This window comes from Balaenoptera borealis (genome assembly GCF_965194805.1).
Source record: "Balaenoptera borealis genome assembly, chromosome: 3".
NCBI lineage: Eukaryota > Metazoa > Chordata > Mammalia > Artiodactyla > Balaenopteridae > Balaenoptera > Balaenoptera borealis.
This window is the reverse complement of record NC_138866.1, coordinates 154579090-154599277: the sequence shown is the minus strand read 5'-3', so window position 1 is coordinate 154599277 and position 20188 is coordinate 154579090. Positions and strand designations below refer to the sequence as shown.

The 20188-nt window shown below is 39.6% G+C and overlaps 1 protein-coding gene across 17 annotated transcripts in view; it reads right to left on the bottom strand.

Moving 5' to 3' along the window:
• Nucleotides 1-20188, bottom strand: part of TM2D3 (TM2 domain containing 3) — a 190475-nt gene that overhangs the window by 156295 nt on the left and 13992 nt on the right. The window contains exon 6 of one of the 17 annotated variants that reach the window (XM_082386105.1): nucleotides 4352-14039. The exons of the other annotated variants lie outside the window; for them this stretch is intronic. Coding sequence (XP_082242231.1) covers nucleotides 14012-14039 — 28 coding nt within the window. The 3' untranslated portion in view covers nucleotides 4352-14011. Of the gene's footprint in view, nucleotides 1-4351; nucleotides 14040-20188 lie in introns of those variants that run through there. 17 annotated transcript variants of the gene reach the window in all.

Here is a 20188-nt window from a genome sequence, read left to right as displayed (position 1 = left end):
GCCACAACTAAGGAGCCCATGTGCTCCAACTAAGGAGTCGACAAGCTGCAACTAAGGAGACTGCAAGCCACAACTAAGGAGCCCACCTGCCACAACTAAGACCCGGCACAACCAAATAAATAAATAATTTTTTAAATAATAAAAAATAAATGTCAGCTCTCAAGCCTTTAAAAAAAAATTGTACAGCAACAAGTTGGACAACTGAGAACAAATGGAAAAATTCCTAGAAACATATAATCTTCCAAGACTGAATCATGAACTAAATCTGAATAGACCAATTACTAATAGGGATATGGAATCAGTAATCAAAAACCTCTCAACAACAACCAAAAAAAGCCCAGGACCAGAGGCTTCACTGCTTAAGTCTACCAAACATTTAAAGAAGACTTAATACCTATTCTTCTCAAAACTTTCCAGAAAATTGAAGAGAAGGAAACACATCCAAACTCAGTTTACAAGGCCAGCATTATCCTGATATGAAAACTAGAAAAAGATACCGCAAAAAGAAAATTACATGCCAATATCCCTGATGAACATACATACAAAAATCCTCAATTAAATATTAGCAAACTGAATTCAACAATACATTTAAAAGATCATACATCAAAGTCAAGGGGGATTTATCCCAGGGATGCAAGGATGGTTCAACATCCACAAATCAATATGATACACCACACTGACAAAATGATGGATAAAAATCATATGATCATCTCAAAAGATACAGAAAAAGCATGTGACAAAATTTAACATCCATTTATGATAAACACTCTCAACAAAGTGTATAGACAGAATGTATATCTCCATAATAAAAGTCATATATGACTTGCCATATATGACACCTAACATCATACTCAATGGTGAAAAGCTTAAAGTTTTTCAACTAAGATCAGGAATAAGATAAGGATGCCCACTCTTACCACTTTATTCAACAAAGTATTGGAAAGCCTAGCCAGAGTAATTAGTCAAGAAAAAGAAATAAAAGGCATCCAAACTGGAAAGGAGGAGGTAAAACTGTCACTATTAGCAGACAACATGATTTTATATATAGAAAACCTGAAAGACTCCACCAAAAATCCGTTAGAACTAATAAAATGAATTCAGTAAAGTCACAGGGTAGAAAATCAATATACAAAAAGCTGTTGTGTTTCTATATACTAATAACAAACTATCAGAAAGGCAAATTAAGAAAACTATCCAATTTACAAAGCATCAGAGAGAATAAAATGCCTAGGAATAAATTTAACCAAGGAGATGAAAGACCTGTACACTGAAAACTACATGACATCGATGAAAGAAACTGGGGAAGACACAAATAAATGAAAAGATATTCTGTGCTCATGGATTATCATGGATTAGAATGTCCATATTACCTGAAGCATTCTATAGATTTACTGCAATCCCTGTCAAAATTCCAATGGCATTTTTCACAGAAACAGAACATTCCTAAAATTTGTATGGACCACAAAAGAACCCAAACAGCCAGAGCAATCTTGAGAAAGGACAAAGCTGAAATCACTCCCTGATTTCAAACCACATTACAAAGCTATATAATCACAACAGTATGGTACTGGCATAAAAACAGACACATAAATCAATGCAACCAAATAGATGTCCCAGAAATAAACCCACACATATATGATCAATGAATTTACAACAAAGCAGGCAAGAATACACAATGGGGAAAGGACAGTTTCTTCAATAAATGATGCTGGGAAAACTGGACAGCCACATACAAAAGAATGAAAAATCTTACACCATTCACAAAAATTAACTCAAAATGGATTAAAGACTTGAATGTAAGACTTGAAACTATAAAACTCCTAGAAGAAAACATAGGCAATAAGCTCCTGATATCTGTCTTGGCAATTATTTTTTTGGATCTGACTCTAAAAGCAAAGGCAACAAAAGCAAAAATAAACAAATGGAACTACATTGAACTAAAAAGCTTCTGTAAAGCAAAAGAAACCATCGACAAAATAAAAAAGGCAACCTACACAATGGGAAAAATATTTGTAAATCATGTATCTGATATGGGGTTACTATCCAAAATAATTAAAGAACTCAAACACCTCAATAGCCAAACAACAAATAATCCATCTAAAAAATGGGCAGAGGATCTGAATAGATATTTTTCCAAAGAAGACATACAGATGTCCAACAGGCACATGAAAAGATGCTCAACATCACTAATCATCAGGGAAATGCAAATTAAAACCACAATGACTTCAGACTATACTACAAAGCTACAGTAATCAAGACAGTATGGTACTGGCACAAAAACAGAAATATAGATCAATGGAACAGGATAGAAAGCCCAGAGATAAACACACGCACATATGGTCACCTTATTTTTGATGAAGGAGGCAAGAATATACAATGGAGAAAAGACAGCCTCTTCAATAAGTGGTGCTGGGAAAACTGGACAGCTACATGTAAAAGAATGAAATTAGAACACTCCATACACCATACACAAAAATAAACTCAAAATGGATTAAAGACCTAAATGTAAGGCCAGACACTATAAAACTCTTAGAGGAAAACATAGGCAGAACACTCTATGACATAAATCACAGCAAGATCCTTTTTGACCCACCTCCTAGAGAAATGGAAATAAAAACAAAAATAAACAAATGGGACCCAATGAAACTTAAAAGCTTTTGCACAGCAAAGGAAACCATAAACAAGACGAAAAGACAACCCTCAGAATGGGAGAAAATATTGGCAAATGAAGCAACAGACAAAGGATTAATCTCCAAAATTTACAAGCAGCTCATGCAGCTCAATATCAAAAAAACAAACAACCCAATCCAAAAATGGGCAGAAGACCTAAACAGACATTTCTCCAAAGAAGATATACAGAGTGCAAACAAACACATGAAAGGATGCTCAACATCATTAATCATTAGAGAAATGTAAATCAAAACTACAATGAGGTATCACCTCACACCAGTCAGAATGGCCATCATCAAAAAATCTACAAACAATAAATGCTGGAGAGGGTGTGGAGAAAAGGGAACCCTCTTGCACTGTTGGTGGGAATGTAAATTGATACAGCCACTATGGAGAACAGTATGGAGGTTCCTTAAGAAACTAAAAATAGAACTACCAAATGACCCAGCAATCCCACTACTAGGCATATACCCTGAGAAAACCATAATTCTGAAAGAGTCATGTACCACAATGTTCATTGCAGCTCTATTTACAATAGCCAGGACATGGAAGCAACCTCAGTGTCCATTGACAGATGAATGGATAAAGAAGATGTGGCACATATACACAATGGAGTATTACTCAGCCATAAAAGGAAATGAAATTGAGTTATTTGTAGTGAGGTGGATGGACCTAGAGTCTGTCATACAGAGTGAAGTAAGTCAGAAAGAGAAAAACAAATACTATATGCTAATACATATATATGGAATCTAAAAAAAAAAATGGTTCTGAAGAACCTAGGGGCAGGACAGGAATAAAGACATAGACGTAGAGAATGGACTTGAGGACATGGGGAGGGGGAAGGATAAGCTGGGAGGAAGTGAGAGAATGGCATGGACTTATATATACTACCAAATGCAAAATAGATAGCTAGTGGGAAGCAGCCACATAGCACAGGGAGATCAGCTCGGTGCTTCGTGACCACCTAGAGGGGTGGGATAGGGAGGGTGGGAGGGAGACGTTAAGAGGGAGGAGATATGGGGATATATGTATATGTATAGCTGATTCACTTTGTTATAAAGCAGAAACTAACACACCACTGAAAAGCAATTACACTCCAATAAAGATGTTAAAAAAAAAAGATGTCAATACTATTCAAAGTGATCCACAGATTCAATTCTATCTCTACCAAAAAAAAACAAACAAACAAACAACAAACCACAATGAGATATCACCTGCCACCTGTCAGAAAGGCCATCATACAAAAGACAAGAAATAACAAGTGTTGGTGAGGATGCAGAGAAAAGGGAACCCTTGTGCACTGTCAGTGGGAATGTAAATTGGGCAGCCACTATGGAGAACAGTATGGAGGTTCCTCAAATATTAAAGATAGAACTACCATATGATCAAGCAATTCCACTAGTAGGTATTTATCTAAATAAAATGAAAATACTAGTTCAAAAAGATACTTCTACCCGTTTATTGCAGCATTTTTTACAATAGCCAAGATATGCAAATCTAAGGGTTCACTGATGGATGAATGACTAAAGATGTGGTATATATATGCAATGGAATATAGTACCCAGCCAGAAAAAAGAAAGGAATCTTGCCACTTGCAACAATATTGATGGACCTCAAGAGAATTACACTAAATGAGAAAAAGAAAATACTGTGTGATTTCACTTACATGTGGAATCTAAAAAACAAAATAAATGAACAAACAAAATAAAACTCATAGATACAAAGAACATAATGGTGGTTGCTAGAGGGGAGGGGGGGTTGGAGGGTAGGGGAAATGGGTGAAGGGGGTCAATATGTAGGCTCTCCGGCCTCCTCCAACCATCCACCTGTGGAAGGGCTAGGAGATGCAAAGCTGTAGATGAGGAAAGCTAATCGGCATGGCCCTAAAAGGGACACGGCTAACCAGTGCTTAAAAACACAAAGTGGAAAGTCTACTAACAGAGACGCTTCTCAATATTGCAGACAAAGGAATAACTAGAAATTGTCCCCTCCTAGCCACAACGAACCAGGAACTAGCGAATTCTGAGGTGCTCTGAAGGGGCTCCAGGGTCACCGCAGCCAGCTCCCACACAACTTCTTTTCCTTCCCTTTTCCCTCATCTCTTGAACGACTTTGGAAATGAATTGCAGGAGATTATATTTTCTAAAAATGTCCACCAAAATATTTTAGTTTTACATGCTTTTCTCCTGAACCTTCCCACTCCCCTATTAAGAGCTGCATTTATGTCTGTTCCCCAGATGTTGAGGGGCCCGTCACTGACTCAGTGAGTGGACTGTGGTGGACATGATGCTGATGGCTTCAGAGCCAGGTCAGGACAGGGAACCCAGGTCCATGCGGCCAACCTCCACGCTGTAGGAAAGACCCCCAGAGACCACCCGGAGGGACTTGTGGAGAGGACCCACCAAGTGTGAGAACAAGCCCCCAGGTGGCTCTGGTCCCCACTCTTGAGTCCCACTGGCAGACAGGACAGACAAACCGTTCTGCTGTGCCTTGCCCAAATTTCCAATCCACAGTACCTGTTAAAGTAAGTGGTTGTTTTATGTCACTAAGCTCTGAAGTGATTAGTTACACACCCACAGAAGCTGGCACATTAAATAATCACAAAAATGTTCTGTCATTATGTCCACATTGCAGAACTGACCAGCCCAGATAAACAGACCTAACACAAAGGAAAAATAAATCAGATCATAAGGTGTATTACAGTCCACAGGAGATACTGTCCTAATTGGTTACAGACAGTTTATATAAATTTAAAAGAAGATGTCGGCATACAACCGACCTCAGAGATATTGCAGGTTCAATTTCAGACCACCGCAATGAAGCAAATATCGCAATAAAGCGAGTCACATGATTATTTGATTTCCCAGTGCATATAAAAGTTATGTTTACCCTCTACTGTAGTCTCTTAAGTGTGCAATAGCAGTATGTCTAAAAAAACAATGTACATACCTTAATTAAAAATACTTCATTGCTAAAAAAATGCTCACCATCATCTGATGACGCAGGGTTGCCAGAAACCTCCAATTTATTAAAAAATGCAGTAACTGCAAAGTGCACTAAAGCAAAGCACAATAAAATGAGGTCTGCCTGTAACTCCAGAATTTCCAAAGAAAAGAGAAAAAAGTTAACCTTCTATATGTTGACTCAAATTTTTTCAAAGGGAAAAAAACTTAACTTTGATATTCATTAATAATGTTGGTTACTAGGTTACAAAATAAGAAGAAAAGCAGATCATTCACAGCTTTTAGCTTCTAAATATGGCTGGGAAACTCTTTGAAAGTCATTTTATAATTGGAAAAAAATTCATGCAATGTTCTTGATAAATGCAGATAAATGAAGGCAAGTTTGTAATTTTGATTTAAAACATCTAATTTCTGCTTCCATGTAGGAAGTAGAGAATGAGAATGAGAAAAATCTGGAGGTCTACAAAAATTATCATCTTTCTTGAATCTATTAGAGATGTGAGGTTGCGTGGCAACCAAATACAGTGATTTCCAAAGGAGGGGCAGAGCCTCCAGGGGAAACACGGCTGCTACCTGTTCCCTTATGCGAAGACCAGGAGAAACACGGGGCTGCCTTTGGGGGTGGAGATCTCAGCTAAAACGTTAGCAAATCTTTAAAGGCCAAGTGTGGGCTTGCATGTACGTTTGGAACAGCTAAGTCATCCAGCAAGAGTGCTCGCAAGGGAAATACTAGGAGCAGGGCAGGAGCCGGGGAAGGATGGGCACGGACCCACCCCTTTCCCGGATCCATCCCTCCTATGAACTGAGGGAAGGGCACCAAAGCCTCCTACCCACAGGGCACAGGTAAAAATCCATTGCTTTCGAAGACAGAGAGGCAAAACCCATCTGCCTCTGGGAGAGAAGTTAGAAACCTCTTGCCCCAAGGACACAGGGAAAAACCCATTACTACTGCAGGAGTAAAATGTCCTACTTCTGAGGAAAGACAAGAAACCATTTAGGGCCCAGGACCTTAGATCAATACCAGGCAGAGGGAGGAGGAGCAGGAAACTCCTGTCCAGAATCAACACAGATACAAGGCAGATTTGGGTTGCCATGGGAAAGAGGGGCAGGAAGCACCACACTGAGATTTAGGATCTAAGAATGAGCTGGACCAAGACATCAGAGGAATCCCCCTCTCACCGTAAACTTCGTGCTGAGAAACAAGTAGTGGCCCTCTATCCCTGAAGGAGAGGCAAGAGCTCTCCTCGGTCGCACAGAAATGCAGGAACATCTACAGGTGAAGGAAGCATCAGAATCACTGAGAAAAACCACCTGGAACCTCAGCATCCCCGTAAGCACAAGGGAAAAGCATCCACATTTAGAGAAAGTAGAAGCCTTAGCTGCACTGACAGTAGCAATGAAACAACAAAACCTAAATCCAGCTCAACCCCTAACTAAATTGACTCAACGTCACACACTAAAACCCAGACCGAAGAGGCATGCTAGCACAGGTGTGAATACAGTTTACCTCTGTCTGTACTGTCCTTGTACACATGAGGTCTAGCATACAATCAAAAAAATTAGTTTCAAAAAAATAATAAGTAAGAGAAAACAATCTAGAGATAAAGCAATCAATGGAAATAGATTTGATGACCCAGATAATTGAAACTGTAGGGAAATTTCACCAGAGAGATAAAAACTATAAGAAAGAGTAAAACAGAAATGCTAGAAATAAACTATATGATGTCAGAAATGGAAAATTCTTGTGACAGGCACACGAGTAGAATGAATATCACTTTGGAAAAATCAACCAGCTTGAGCATGGGTCAATAGAAATTAAGTGAACTGAAACACAAGGATAATAACGTGGTGAAAGCAAATCAGAGCACTCCAGGCCTGTAGGAACCGCCAGATGGTCGAACATACACGTAACTGGAGTGACAGAAGAAGAGGGAGAATTTGAAGAGAAGAACTATTTGAAGAAGGTCACAGTCAAGAATTTTCCAAAAATAAGGATAAACATTAAACCACAGCTCTAAGAATACAGAGGACTCTAAAAGGAATAAATACCAAAAAAAAAGAAAAGAAAAAGAAAACTCAACACCAACCAGAAAAAGGCCCACATACACCTATACACATCATGGTCTACCTGCTGAAAGATGAGAAGAAAAAAAGCTTTACAATGTGATGACTAGAAGTAACGCTGCTTACGTTATAAACGAAAGTTGCTAGGAGAGTAAATCCTGAGTCGTCAATCACAAGAAAAATTTTTATCTTTTTCTTTTATTTTGTATTTATATGAGATGATGGATGTTCACCACACTTACAGTGGTCATCATTTCATGGTGTGTGTGTAGGTCAAATCATTATTCCATATACCTTAAACTTATACAGTGCTGTATGTCTATTATATCTCAATAAAACTGGAGGAAAAAAACTGTTTTAAAGAAAACAGAAAGAAAAGCTTGAAGGCAGCCGGAGGAAAGAGGGAACATTACACACAGAGGAGCAAAGATAAGAGTTACAGGACACTTCTGATCAGAAACTGTGCAGGGCAAAGACAACACAGTGGCTGAAAGGAAAACCCGTCAACTCAGAGTTCTACACTCAGTGCAAATATCTGTCAAAAATTGTGGGAAAACAATGACATTTTCAAACAAACAACATCTTATAGAATTCACTGACAGCAGACATGCATTACAAGAAATGTTAACAGAGTCCTTGGGGCAGAAGGAGTGTCTGACGGTCACCCCACGGAGGTGGGAGAGCTGAGATGTTGAGACTCGTAAGGCCACGGGCACCAAGAAGATATGGGAAGATTTATTACCCGTGAGCTTTCCTGAGGAGAGGAGGGCAGGGGCCAGCCAGCCAGGCCAAATGGCAAGAGCAGTGCAGGGCCAGTGACGCTGGGCTGAGGAAAGGGCTCAGGCCCTCGGGCTGGGGCTCACACACTGTGAACTTCCTGCTGGCAATTCTGGAGCGAGTAACCAGGTCTTCTCATCATTATCTTACTGGCTTTTCCCCAGATGTGGAGCCAAAAGGGAAGAAAGGAGTGGGGCTTGAAAGCTGGAGATAGCCCAACATCAAAAATGGAGACTTACTCTTTATTACATGGATATGACGACAGAGAGAAAATCAGTCAACAAAGAAATGTGGGCCACCAGAAGTGGCAAAAATGGACGTTAACTACAGAAGACTTTTCTTACTTTAAGTCACAATGAAAGATAATCCACAGCTTCTGTGAATTCCAGACAAAATACACATTTCACCCTATTCCTCATACTGTTTGCAAACAAAACTCTCCACAGATACACAGAGCAGCTGGCAGAAGACTCTGAGGGGTGCAGAAGAGAAGGTGGGCGGCAGGGACCTTGATTTGAAGACCAAGCAGGCAGGGCATTCCTCCTACAGATTCTCGCCCGAGAGTTGGAGGGGTCCACAACCCAGAAATGCCAGCAAGCACAGACCAACAAGCTCCAAGGAAAGTCTCTTCTCTCTGGCCCAAAGCCTCGATAAAGGGCAGCCCTGCAGGATGGAACCCACTCTACTCCAGATGAAACCTCAAAAAAGCTACTCCATCCCCCACCCCTACCCAACACTGTAGCCACAGGGATAGCAGGCAGAGCCCTGTGACCATCCCTGCCCTACGCTGACCAGGAGGCCCCCCTCCCCAGTGGGGTAGGGCCGTGGAGACTGAGGGGGAGCCCTGTGACCACCCCTGCTTTCCAATAGCACAATGGGACTGTGGGCAGACTCTGGGGTGAACCCTGTCGACCATTCTGTCCCACACTAATATGAGCAGAGGCGCAGCTCCCACTCCATACCCCCCGCACTGCACACACTGTGGAGGGGTCCCCATTACCATTTCGGCTCTGCACTAAGCAAACGCCAGCACACAAGTAGTCTCCCCCCCACCAAGTAGCACATCAGCTGCAGAGACTGTGACAGCCCCACGTGCACTAAGCAAACAGGAACAAGGAGGCAGCACCTGCTCCCCCCCTATCAGAGGGGGTGAGGATTACAGAGAGAACAGAGCAGGAGACAGGGATACTTAAATCTGTGCATGAAGTCCTGGGCAGACCCCTAAGCAGCCCATGCATGACCAACCAGAATGAACACATCAGAAGACTGGAGAACTGAACTCAAGGTCAAATGCTGCTCTCGTTTCAGGCTGGCCTCTGGGCAGCACATGGCTGGGCAGGACAGCACTGCAAACCACACTGGCGTCTGAAGCATGGCCCACAGAAGTGTGCCAGGCCATGCACTTGGAACCTAAACAGGCTGAGCGCCTGCTAAAAGCAGATTGAAATGCAAACCAGAATCTCATAAACTCACAATTTGTCCTGGCACATTCCACAATTACTCATCATACTGAGACCCGGAAAATCTCAACTCAAATGGGAAAAAACAATCAGCAGACGTCAACATCAAGATGATACAGATGCTATAATCACCTGATGAGAATTTTATAGAAGCTCTCATAAAAATGTTCCCAAACAGACACTAACACTGAGAAAAGAGAAAAAACAGAAACTCTAGGCAAAGAAAAAGACTTAAGAAGAACCAATAAAAACTTGAGAAATGAAAAATAAGTGAAATTTAAAAACTCAATGAATGGGCTGAACAGCAGGGGGATACGACATCAGAAAGAATCAATGAACCTGAAGACAGAAAAACTGAAATTATCTGATTTCAACAGAGGGAGAATAGATTTTGAAAATGAATAGAATCTCAGAAACATGTGGGACAATAACAAAATAATCTAACATTCATGTCATCAGAGACCCAGCGGGAGAGAAGAATGAGTGTAATGCTGAAAAAATATTTAAAGAAATAATGACTGAAATCTTACCAAATTTGAAGAAGCAAACCCTAAACAGGATAAACCCAAAGAAATCCATGCCTGGATACATCATAATTAAATTTCTGAAAACTAAAGACAAAGGAAAAATCTTGAAAGCCACCAGAAAAAAATGATGTGCTACCTGATGTGAACAGTAAAACTATTCCTATGACAGCATGTTTCTCATTAAAAATCATGAATGCCAGAAGGAAGCATTTTTCAAGTGTGAGAGAAAAAAGCTGTCACCCAGAATTCTATATTCAGCAAAACTGTTTCAGGGATGAAGGTGAAATTCTCAGATGAAGGAAACCTAAGAAATTTGTTGTCAGCAGGCCTGCTCTACTGAAGAAAAAAAAAATGCTAAAGGAAGTTCTTCAAACAGAAAGGAAATGACAATGGAAGGAAACCTGGAACATGAGGAACGAGAAAGAGCAGAAAGGGCATGTCAGTTTTCTGTGGCTGTAAATGTGGATAGTTTAAAACAACACACATGGATCAGGAGTCTGGGGTGGCTTAGCTGGATTCTCTGTTTCAGGCCCTCACCAGGCTGCAATCAAGTGCCAGTGGGGCTGTGCTCCTTTCTGGATCTTGGGGCCTTCTTCCAAACTCACATGGTTGTTGGAAGAATTCAATTCCTTGCAGTTATAGGACTGAGGCCCTCAGCTCCTACAGGCTGCCCACTGCTCCCTGCCACATGGCCCTCTACAGGTAGTTCGTATCACAGCAGCTTGTCCTACAAGGGGTCCTGGGATTAAGTTACATCCACCTGCAACAAGGCAATGAGCCAACGCTCCACTGTCAGGGAGGAGTCAAAAAAGCCCCACAGGAAGCTTTGCATGCACCCCGAGCTGGACCTGCACACTACACCCAGAAAGATAAAGGATTTAAACAGGAAAAAGATCAAACAGGTCTCGCAACACAATACCAGAAATGCCCAGGGTACAAATTTACTTGCCACACCAAGAACTGGGGCAATCACAACCTGAATGAGAAAAGATAATCAAAAGGCACCAACACTGAGATTACTTGGAGGTTGGAATTAACCTGACAAGGATTTAAAGCAGCCATGATAAAAATGCTTCAATAAGCAATTATGTACACTCTTAAATAAAGAATAGGAAGATTACAACAAATAAATATAAGATATAAAAAAAGAACGAAAGGGAAATTATATAACTAAAAAATATGATAATTGAAATTAAAAACTCTCTGGACAGGCTCAACAGTAAATTGGAGATGGTAGAGGAAAGAATCAGTGAACACAAAGACCAATCAATAGAAATTTCCAATCTGAACAACAGAGAGAAAATAGACTTAAAAAAAAAAAAAGAAGAACAGTGTCTCAGGAACCTGTGGGACAATAACCAAAAAATCTAACATTTGTATTACTGGAGTCTCAGAGAAAGAGGAGAAAGAGTATGAATCTGAAAAAAATATTTGGGGAAAAATGGCTGAAAATAATTTTTTTTAATTCAACTAATCCAAAAGCAGGCAGGAAAATATGAAAAAGAAGACAAGGAACAGATGGAACAAATGTAAACAACAAACAAACTGGTAGACTTAAATCCAATTCTATCACTAGTGATATTAAATGTAAATGGTCTAAAATCCCCAATTAAAAGGCAGAGATTGTCAGATTAGATGAAAAATCAAAACCCAACATATGCATCTAGAAGGAATTCAATTAAATATAAAGACATGGATATGTTATAAAAGTAAAAGGATGGAAGAAGATATACTAAGCAAACACTAATAATAAATAGTATAACATTAGTATAATAGTGGCTATATTAATAGCAGAAAAGTAGACTTCAAAACAAAGAATATTACCAGGGATAAAGAGGAACATTGCATGATAATAAAGGGGTCAATTCATCAAGAAAACATCACACATTCCTCAAAAATTAAACACAGAACTACCATATGATCCAACAATCCCACTTCTGGGCATATATCCAAAATAATTCAAACAGGGATTCAAACAGATGTCTGTATACTAGTGTTCACAGCAGCATTATTCACAATAGCCAAAAGGCATAAACAACCCAAATTTCCATCAACAGATGACTGGACAAACAACGGAATATTATACAGCCTTAAAAAGGAATGAATTCTGACACATGTTACAACATGGATGAACTTTGAAGACATAATGGTAAGTCACAAAATGACAAATACTGTATGCTCCGTATTACATGAGGATAGAATGGTGTTTGGCAGGGAAGGGGGAGAATAAGGAGTTGTTTAATGGGCACAGAATTTCATTTTGGGAAGATGCAAAAGTTCTGGATTGTGGTGAGAGTTGCACAACAATGTAAATGTACTTAATGCCACTGAACTGTACACTTAAAGTGGTTAAAATGGTAAATTTTGTGTTATGCATATTTTATGACACCTATAAAGTTATCACAATCCTAAATGCATATATGTAACAGCAAAGTATTAGAATACATAAGCAAAAATTGATAGAACTGAAATGAGAAATACAAACCCATCATTATAGTTGGAGACTACAACACTCTTCTGTCACTAATTGACAGAACAAGTGGATAGAATATTTGTAAATATATAAAAATGCTGAAAAATACTACCAACCAACTTGATCTAATTGACATTTATAAAACACATTACCTGGAACAGTACACACTTTTTTCAAGTACACATGATATTCAGCATGACAGACCATATTTTGAGCCATAAAGCAAACCAACAAGTTTTTTTAAATTAGAATACAAATTTTATTCTCTGACCACAATGAAATTCAACTAGAAACTAATTACAAAAATATATCTTGAAAATTCCCAAATATTTGGAAGCTAAACAGTACATTTAAAAATAATCCTTGGGTCAAAGAGGAAGTTGAAAGAAGAATTATAAAATATTTTTAATTGTACACAATGGAATTCATGAGATGTACTCAAGTTTAGAGGGAAATTTATAGCATTAAATACTTGTATTAGAAAAAGACAAGTGTCTCAAATCAATGACCCAAGCTTCCACCTTAAGAACGTGGGGGGAGAAAAAGCGGTAGGGAGGAGTATGGCTTGTATTCTGAGCATTTTTTATATTTAGAGGTTAAAAATCACAGCCTGGCTATTACTGGGGCCATTTTTCCCTTTCTGAGCATGACCTCATACTTGGTGCCCCATGTGTTTTGCTGTGAAATGAGTTCTTTGAGCAGAAGCAATCTTGTGTGAAGCAGTAAACAAGGCTAGGGAGACAAATCCACATCCAGAGTATGTGTCTATTCCATGAGGATGAATCAATATCCCTTCCATGACAGAAGAGGTCCAATGGAATCAATTGCCTTGTACTTACACATTTATACCCAAGAATGGAAGCTCTGGGACAGGAAGAACTTGCTCCCTGCTCTATCTCCAATGCCCAGAATGGTGCATGTCATATACTAGCACCACAGCATCTATTTGCTGAACAAAGGAATACACTTACGTGCTCTATAGCACAAAAAATTTGCAGGGGCTTTTCTTCTATTTCCTGGGTCATGTTTTCTTCAAGATGGGCTCTTCCTCTTTTTTTGAAGCCTATGTTCCTTCCTCTATTTCTTCTGTGTTCTTCCATTCCCCCTGCAATAGTATACACAGTTGCTGTGCCAATTGTTGAGCTTTACTGAGATAATTTACATACCATAAAGTTCACCAGCCTAAAATATATCTGACTTTTTCACTTAGCATCAAGTTTTTGAGGTTTATCCATGTTTTAGCATGTATCAATACTTCCTTTTTATGACCAAATACTGTTATATTGTATTGATAGACCACATTTTGTTAACGCATCAGTTGATGGATATTTGGCTTGTTTCCACTTTTGACTATTATGGATATTGTTGCTATGTACAAGTTTCTGTGTGTACATATATTTTCATTTTTCTTGGGCATATATCTAGAATTGCTGAGTCAAAAACAGTAACTCTATGTTTGAAAACTTTTAAGAACTGCCACTGTTTTCCAAAGTGGCTGCATCATTTTCCATTCCCACCAGCAGTGTATGAGGGTTCCAATTTTTCCATATCCTAATTCTTGTTATTGTCTCTCTTTCCTGTTAGTCATTCTGGTGGGTGTGAAGCAATGTCATTTCTTTTTATTGTGTTCTCTTATGTGGGCAACTTCATGATATTGGGTGAGCAAATTACCCTATTTATTTTTTCTCTCTGAGCAGTTTGAAAGCTGTTATTTTGCATCCTACTGAATGTTCGGGAGCGTGATAGCCAGAGGCAAGGCAGGGAAGAGCTCAACTGAGACTATTTTTGCTAGAATATCTGGTCTCCGGCCTCTTCACTAAGGTTTTCAAAATGTCCCCAGCAAGGTTTCCTGTCCCCTGGGTAGGAGGTGATGTCATGACCCCTGGGGGCCATCCTGGGCTCTGGATCCGTTCTCTGGCTCAGCATGAAACCCCCACTTCCATCAGAGTCAGTCCTCTCATCAGTTTCTCCTCAACAGCCCTTTTCACACACCCCACCCCCTGAAGTAACAGGAAAAGATAAGGATATCCCTCTTCTCCCAACTAGTCACTCTTGTGAGTCAGAGTTCCTGGATTTTGCTGACTCACCAAGACCATTTGCAGGAGGAGCCTGGCACACCTGAGCAATAATCTTTTTTCTTCTCTTGTCATTTTTAGATGATTTTTATTTGGTTGCCTTTTTCCTTGTTTGCTGCTGGGCTTATTCGTTTGCTTGTTCTTTGTGGTAAGGAGGCTCCAGTTTAACTACTGTGTTCATGTCACTGAGTGTTTGAAAAGGGAGATGTTGTGACCCACCTGCTCTCTCCACTCTACCCAGAAACTCTTAGCAATACATTTAGGTCTTTAGCTTACTCCAGGAGATTCCCCATTATTCATTCATCGAACAAATAGTCACTGTGCACCTACTGTGTGCCTACCTACTGTGGGCTCTCACAGCTGGGGTACAGCAGAGAACCAGAGTCCTGCTCTCCTGGAGCCTCTTAGTAAATGACGCCCAAGTGTCTCAATCAAGGCTTCATTTCACATAAAAGCATGTTTATAGAAGATAATTTCAATACTTTAAATCCAAGAATTTATACCAAGTTGCAAACCCTCTAATATCCTTGTGACACTTCACACGCTATGGCCTGGACAGAGGGGAAGCTTGAGAGCGTGAGTGAAGGAATCCGCCTGCATTTTTAAGCTCTCCTGATGTATTTGAAAAGGAGAGCTGTTTTCCACTCATCGCTTACGGGATGAATTAGAATCACTTGCAAATTCCTTACTTGATGATGTGCCAAAAATAAATTCAATTCTGGCACAAAGTATTTAAAAAGTATAGGGAAACAAAGTTGTGTGGCACAGAGAAGACAATTTTACATTTTTAAATCCTGAAGCATAAAACCTTTTAAAAATCTCTTTTTATAAGCACCATAAACCAGTTGCTCCCCAGCAATCTGCAGGAATCGGATTCACGTGGTGCTACGGCCAATATTTAGTTAGAGCCAATTTCTGTATATTACCACCCTGCAGCCACCTCAACTGCCAGGGCCCAGAATCCCACTCAGGTGCTTCAGTACCTGCAAGACACCCATGGCATTAACTCACTCAGCAAATATGAGGGCCACTGTGTGCACAACACTGTGCTGGGGACGACGGGGGAGAAATAAATAACACAGCACCTGCCCACCAGGAGTTACTGGGGCAAGTGGAAGAAGAATGCTGACAAAGCAAGGCAGCCATTCATAAGACAAAGTAATGACACACAGCATGCGGCAGTGATAAATTCTCAATTTCCAGAGAACCGTCAACAGAGGTTGGTGACTAATACGGTTCCCAGCCTGTGACAAGCTTCCCCATCTCACAGCCTCTGATCTGAGCTCCCAGCACACGGGAATAGAGCCTAAAGGTCAGACCCAAACAAGACAGTTTGCTGCCAGCAGAGGCTCATGGAATTGGCTAGAGATTACATCCACCCTCTCTGGTGCCCTTTGAACATGTAGTTCTGTTACACTTCCTTTTAGGGACACATGTGAGTTCCTCACTCATAAATTTGGGAATCTCTTCATCTTCCTGCTAGCTCTCTGAGGCCATCAGCTCCATCAAATCCTTGATAGGAAGAATCCCCATTTGCTTACATCCTTTAGGTTCCAAAGACTATCACCATATAAAAACTTCCTTAGGATTTAGGAACAAGTTCATCCATCTCCTCTTGTGGATTCAGAATCATTTCAGCTTTCGCCTTTCAAATGCTGGAGTTTCGTTGTTTAACTCAGGCCATAAAGCATACAGATGGTCAACGGTCAAGATACATACCTCTCCCATGAACACCAGGAACAGCCAGCAAGCAATTCCCATCACTCCCCCGCTCCTCCTTGTGTGGGAGCACAGCAGTGGAGATCCTCTTCTACGTGGAGCCGACTACTGAGGGGATTCTGGGGAAATCTTTATTATAATTAGCAAAGGGGCTGCTTCCTGGCAGGAACAGGTCCTCCTCTAAAGAAATACCAGCTCAGCCAAGAGTCTCATGTACCCATGTCGGGTAAGAAAGTGTGCTGTCTTTAGAAAAGAAAGTCCCGTGCAAACTGGGCTGCCCACCTGGAAGTGCAGCCCTGCTCTGTGCCCAGGCTCAGGCTCCCGGGGGAAAAAACAAGTCAAGACTGGCTGTTTCTGGGAATATGATGGGAAAGCAATGGTAATGGGGATGCCCCACCTAGTGGCCAGAGCTGGAACTGCTACTCAACCAGACCAACACACACCTGCACAGACAAGATTCTTGATTCCTAAAGGGCAAGTTATTGCACCAAATAATTCAGTTCCTTTTTCAGGTAAACTGTAATTTATTCTGGTGAAGAAACATGTTTTTGTCACCTGAGATTTATGGAGATATTCTCAAAAAATATTTTATAGCTAAAGATCTGATGGCCTGGTTAAGTCTGCTGGCTACTGACACAGATGTTTAAAAAGTAACACTCAGATACCCAATTTTAAGGGGAAAATGTTAAAAATTTGTAAATGTGTCTAGGGAAATAGTTATTAAAACTCAAAAAGACCTACAAATCCAAAACAATTAATGAAAATAAAATACATATCAATAATAACCTTAAATGTAAAGGGACTAAATGTTCCAACCAAAAGAAATAGACTGAATGGATACAGAAACAAGACCCGTATATATGCTGTCTACAAGAGAACCACTTCAGACCTAGAGACACATACAGACTGAAAGTGAGGGGATGCAAATGGAAATCACAAGAATGCTGGAGTAGCAATACTCCTATCAGACAAAACAGACTTTAAAATAAAGACTGTTACAAGAGACAAAGAAGGACACTACATAATGATCAAGGGATCAATCCAAAAAGAAGATATAACAATTGTAAGTATATATACAACCAACACAGGAGCACCTCAATAAAGCAAATGCTAACAGCCATGAAGGGAGAAACTGACAGTAACATTATAATAGTGGGGGACTTTAACACCCCACTTTCATCAATGGACAGATCATCCAGACAGAAAATCAATAAGGAAACACAGGCCTCAAATGACACATTAGACCAGATGGACTTAACTGATATTTATAGAGCACTCCACCAAAAACCAAGAGAATACACATTCTTTTCAACTGCACATGGAACATTCTCCAGGATAGATCATATACTGAGTCACAAAGCAAGCCTCGGTAAATTCAAGAAAATTGAGTATCAGCCATCTTTTCCGACCACAACGCTATGAGGCTAGAACTCAACCACAAGAAAAAACTTGCAAAAAACACAAACACGTGGAAGCTAAACAATATGCTACTAAACAACCAGTGGATCACTGAAGAAATCAAAGAGGAAATCAAAAAATACCTAGGGACACACAAAAAGGAAACCACAATAATCCAAAACCTATGAGATGCGGCAAAAGCAGTTCTAACAGGGAAGTTTATAGTGTTACCAGCTTACCTCAGGAAACAAGAAAAATCTCAAGTAAACAACCTAACCTTACACCTAAAGCAACTAGAGAAAGAAAAACAAAACCCAAACTTAGTAAAAGAAATCATAAAGATCAGAGCAGAAATAAATGAAATACAGATTAAAAAAAAATAGAAAAGATCAACAAAACTAAAAGCTGCTTCTTTGAAAAGAGAAACAAAATTGATGAACCTTTAGCTAGACTCATCAAGAAAAAAGGGAGAGGGCCCACATTAATAAAATCAAAAACAAAAAAGGAGAAAAGTTACAACTGACACCACAGAAATACAAAGGATCATGAGAGACTACTACAAACAACTGTATGTCAATAAAATGGACAACCTAGAAGTAATGAACAAATTCTTAGAAAGGTACAACCTCCCAAGACTGAACCAGGAAGAAATAGAAAATATGAACAGACCAATCACGAGTACTGAAATTGAATCTGTGATTTAAAAACTCCCAACAAACAAAAGACCAGGACTAGATGGCTTCACAGGTGAATTCTACCAAACATTTAGAGAAGAGTTAACACCTATCCTTCTGAAACTATTCCAAAAAATTGCAGAGGAAGGAACGCGGCCAAACACATTATATGAGGCCAACATCACCCTGATACCAAAACCAAAGATAACACGCACACACAAAAAATTACAGGCCGGTATCACTGATGAACATAGACGCAAAAATCCTCAACGAAATACTAGCAAAAAGAATTCAACAACATATTAAAAAGCATGATACAACATATCAAGTGGGATTCATCCCTCAGATGCAAGGATTTTTCAATACCCACAAATCAGTCAACGTGATACACCCTATTAACAAACTGAAGAATAAAAAACATATGATCATCTCAATAGATGCAAAAAAGCTTCTGACAAAATTCAACATCCATTTATGGTAATAACTCACCAGAAAGTGGGCATAGAGGGAACATACCTCAACATGATAAAGACCATATATGACAAACACACAGCTAACATCATTCTCAATGGTGAAAAACTGAAAGCATTCCCTCTAAGATCAGGAACAAGACAAGGATGTCCACTCTCACTACTTTTATTCAACATAGTTTTGGAAGTTCTCGCCACAGTAATCAGAGAAGAAGAAGAAATAAAAGGATTCCAAATCGGAAAAGAAGGAAAACTGTCACTGTTTGCAGATGACATGATCTATATACAGAAAATTCTAAAGATGCTACCAGAAAACTACTAGAGCTCATCAATAAGTTTGGTAAAGATGCAGGATACAAAATTAATACACAGAAATCTGCTGCATTTCCATACACTAACAATGAAATATCAGAAAGAGAAATTCAGGAAACAATCCCACTTATCATCACATCAAAAAGAATAAAATACCTAGGAATAAACCTACCTAAGGAGGCAAAAGACCCATACTCTGAAAACTGTAAGATGCTGATGAAAGAAATGGAAGACCACACAAACAGATGAAAAGATATACCATGTTCTTGGATTGTCAGAATCAATACTGTTGAAATGACTATACTACCCAAGGCAATCTATACATTCAATGAAATCCCTGTCAAATTACCAATGGCATTTTTCACAGAACTAGAACAAGTAGCCAAAACAATCTTAAGAAAGAAGAATGGAGCTGGAGGAATCACGCTCCCTGACTTGCTACAAAGCTACAGTCATTAAAACAGTATGATACTGAACACAAAAACAGACACATAGATCAATGGAACAGGATAGAAAGCCCAGAAATAAACCCCTGCATTTATGGTCAGTTAATCTACAACAAAGGAGGCAAAAATATACAATGAAAAAAAAAGACAGTCTCTTCAA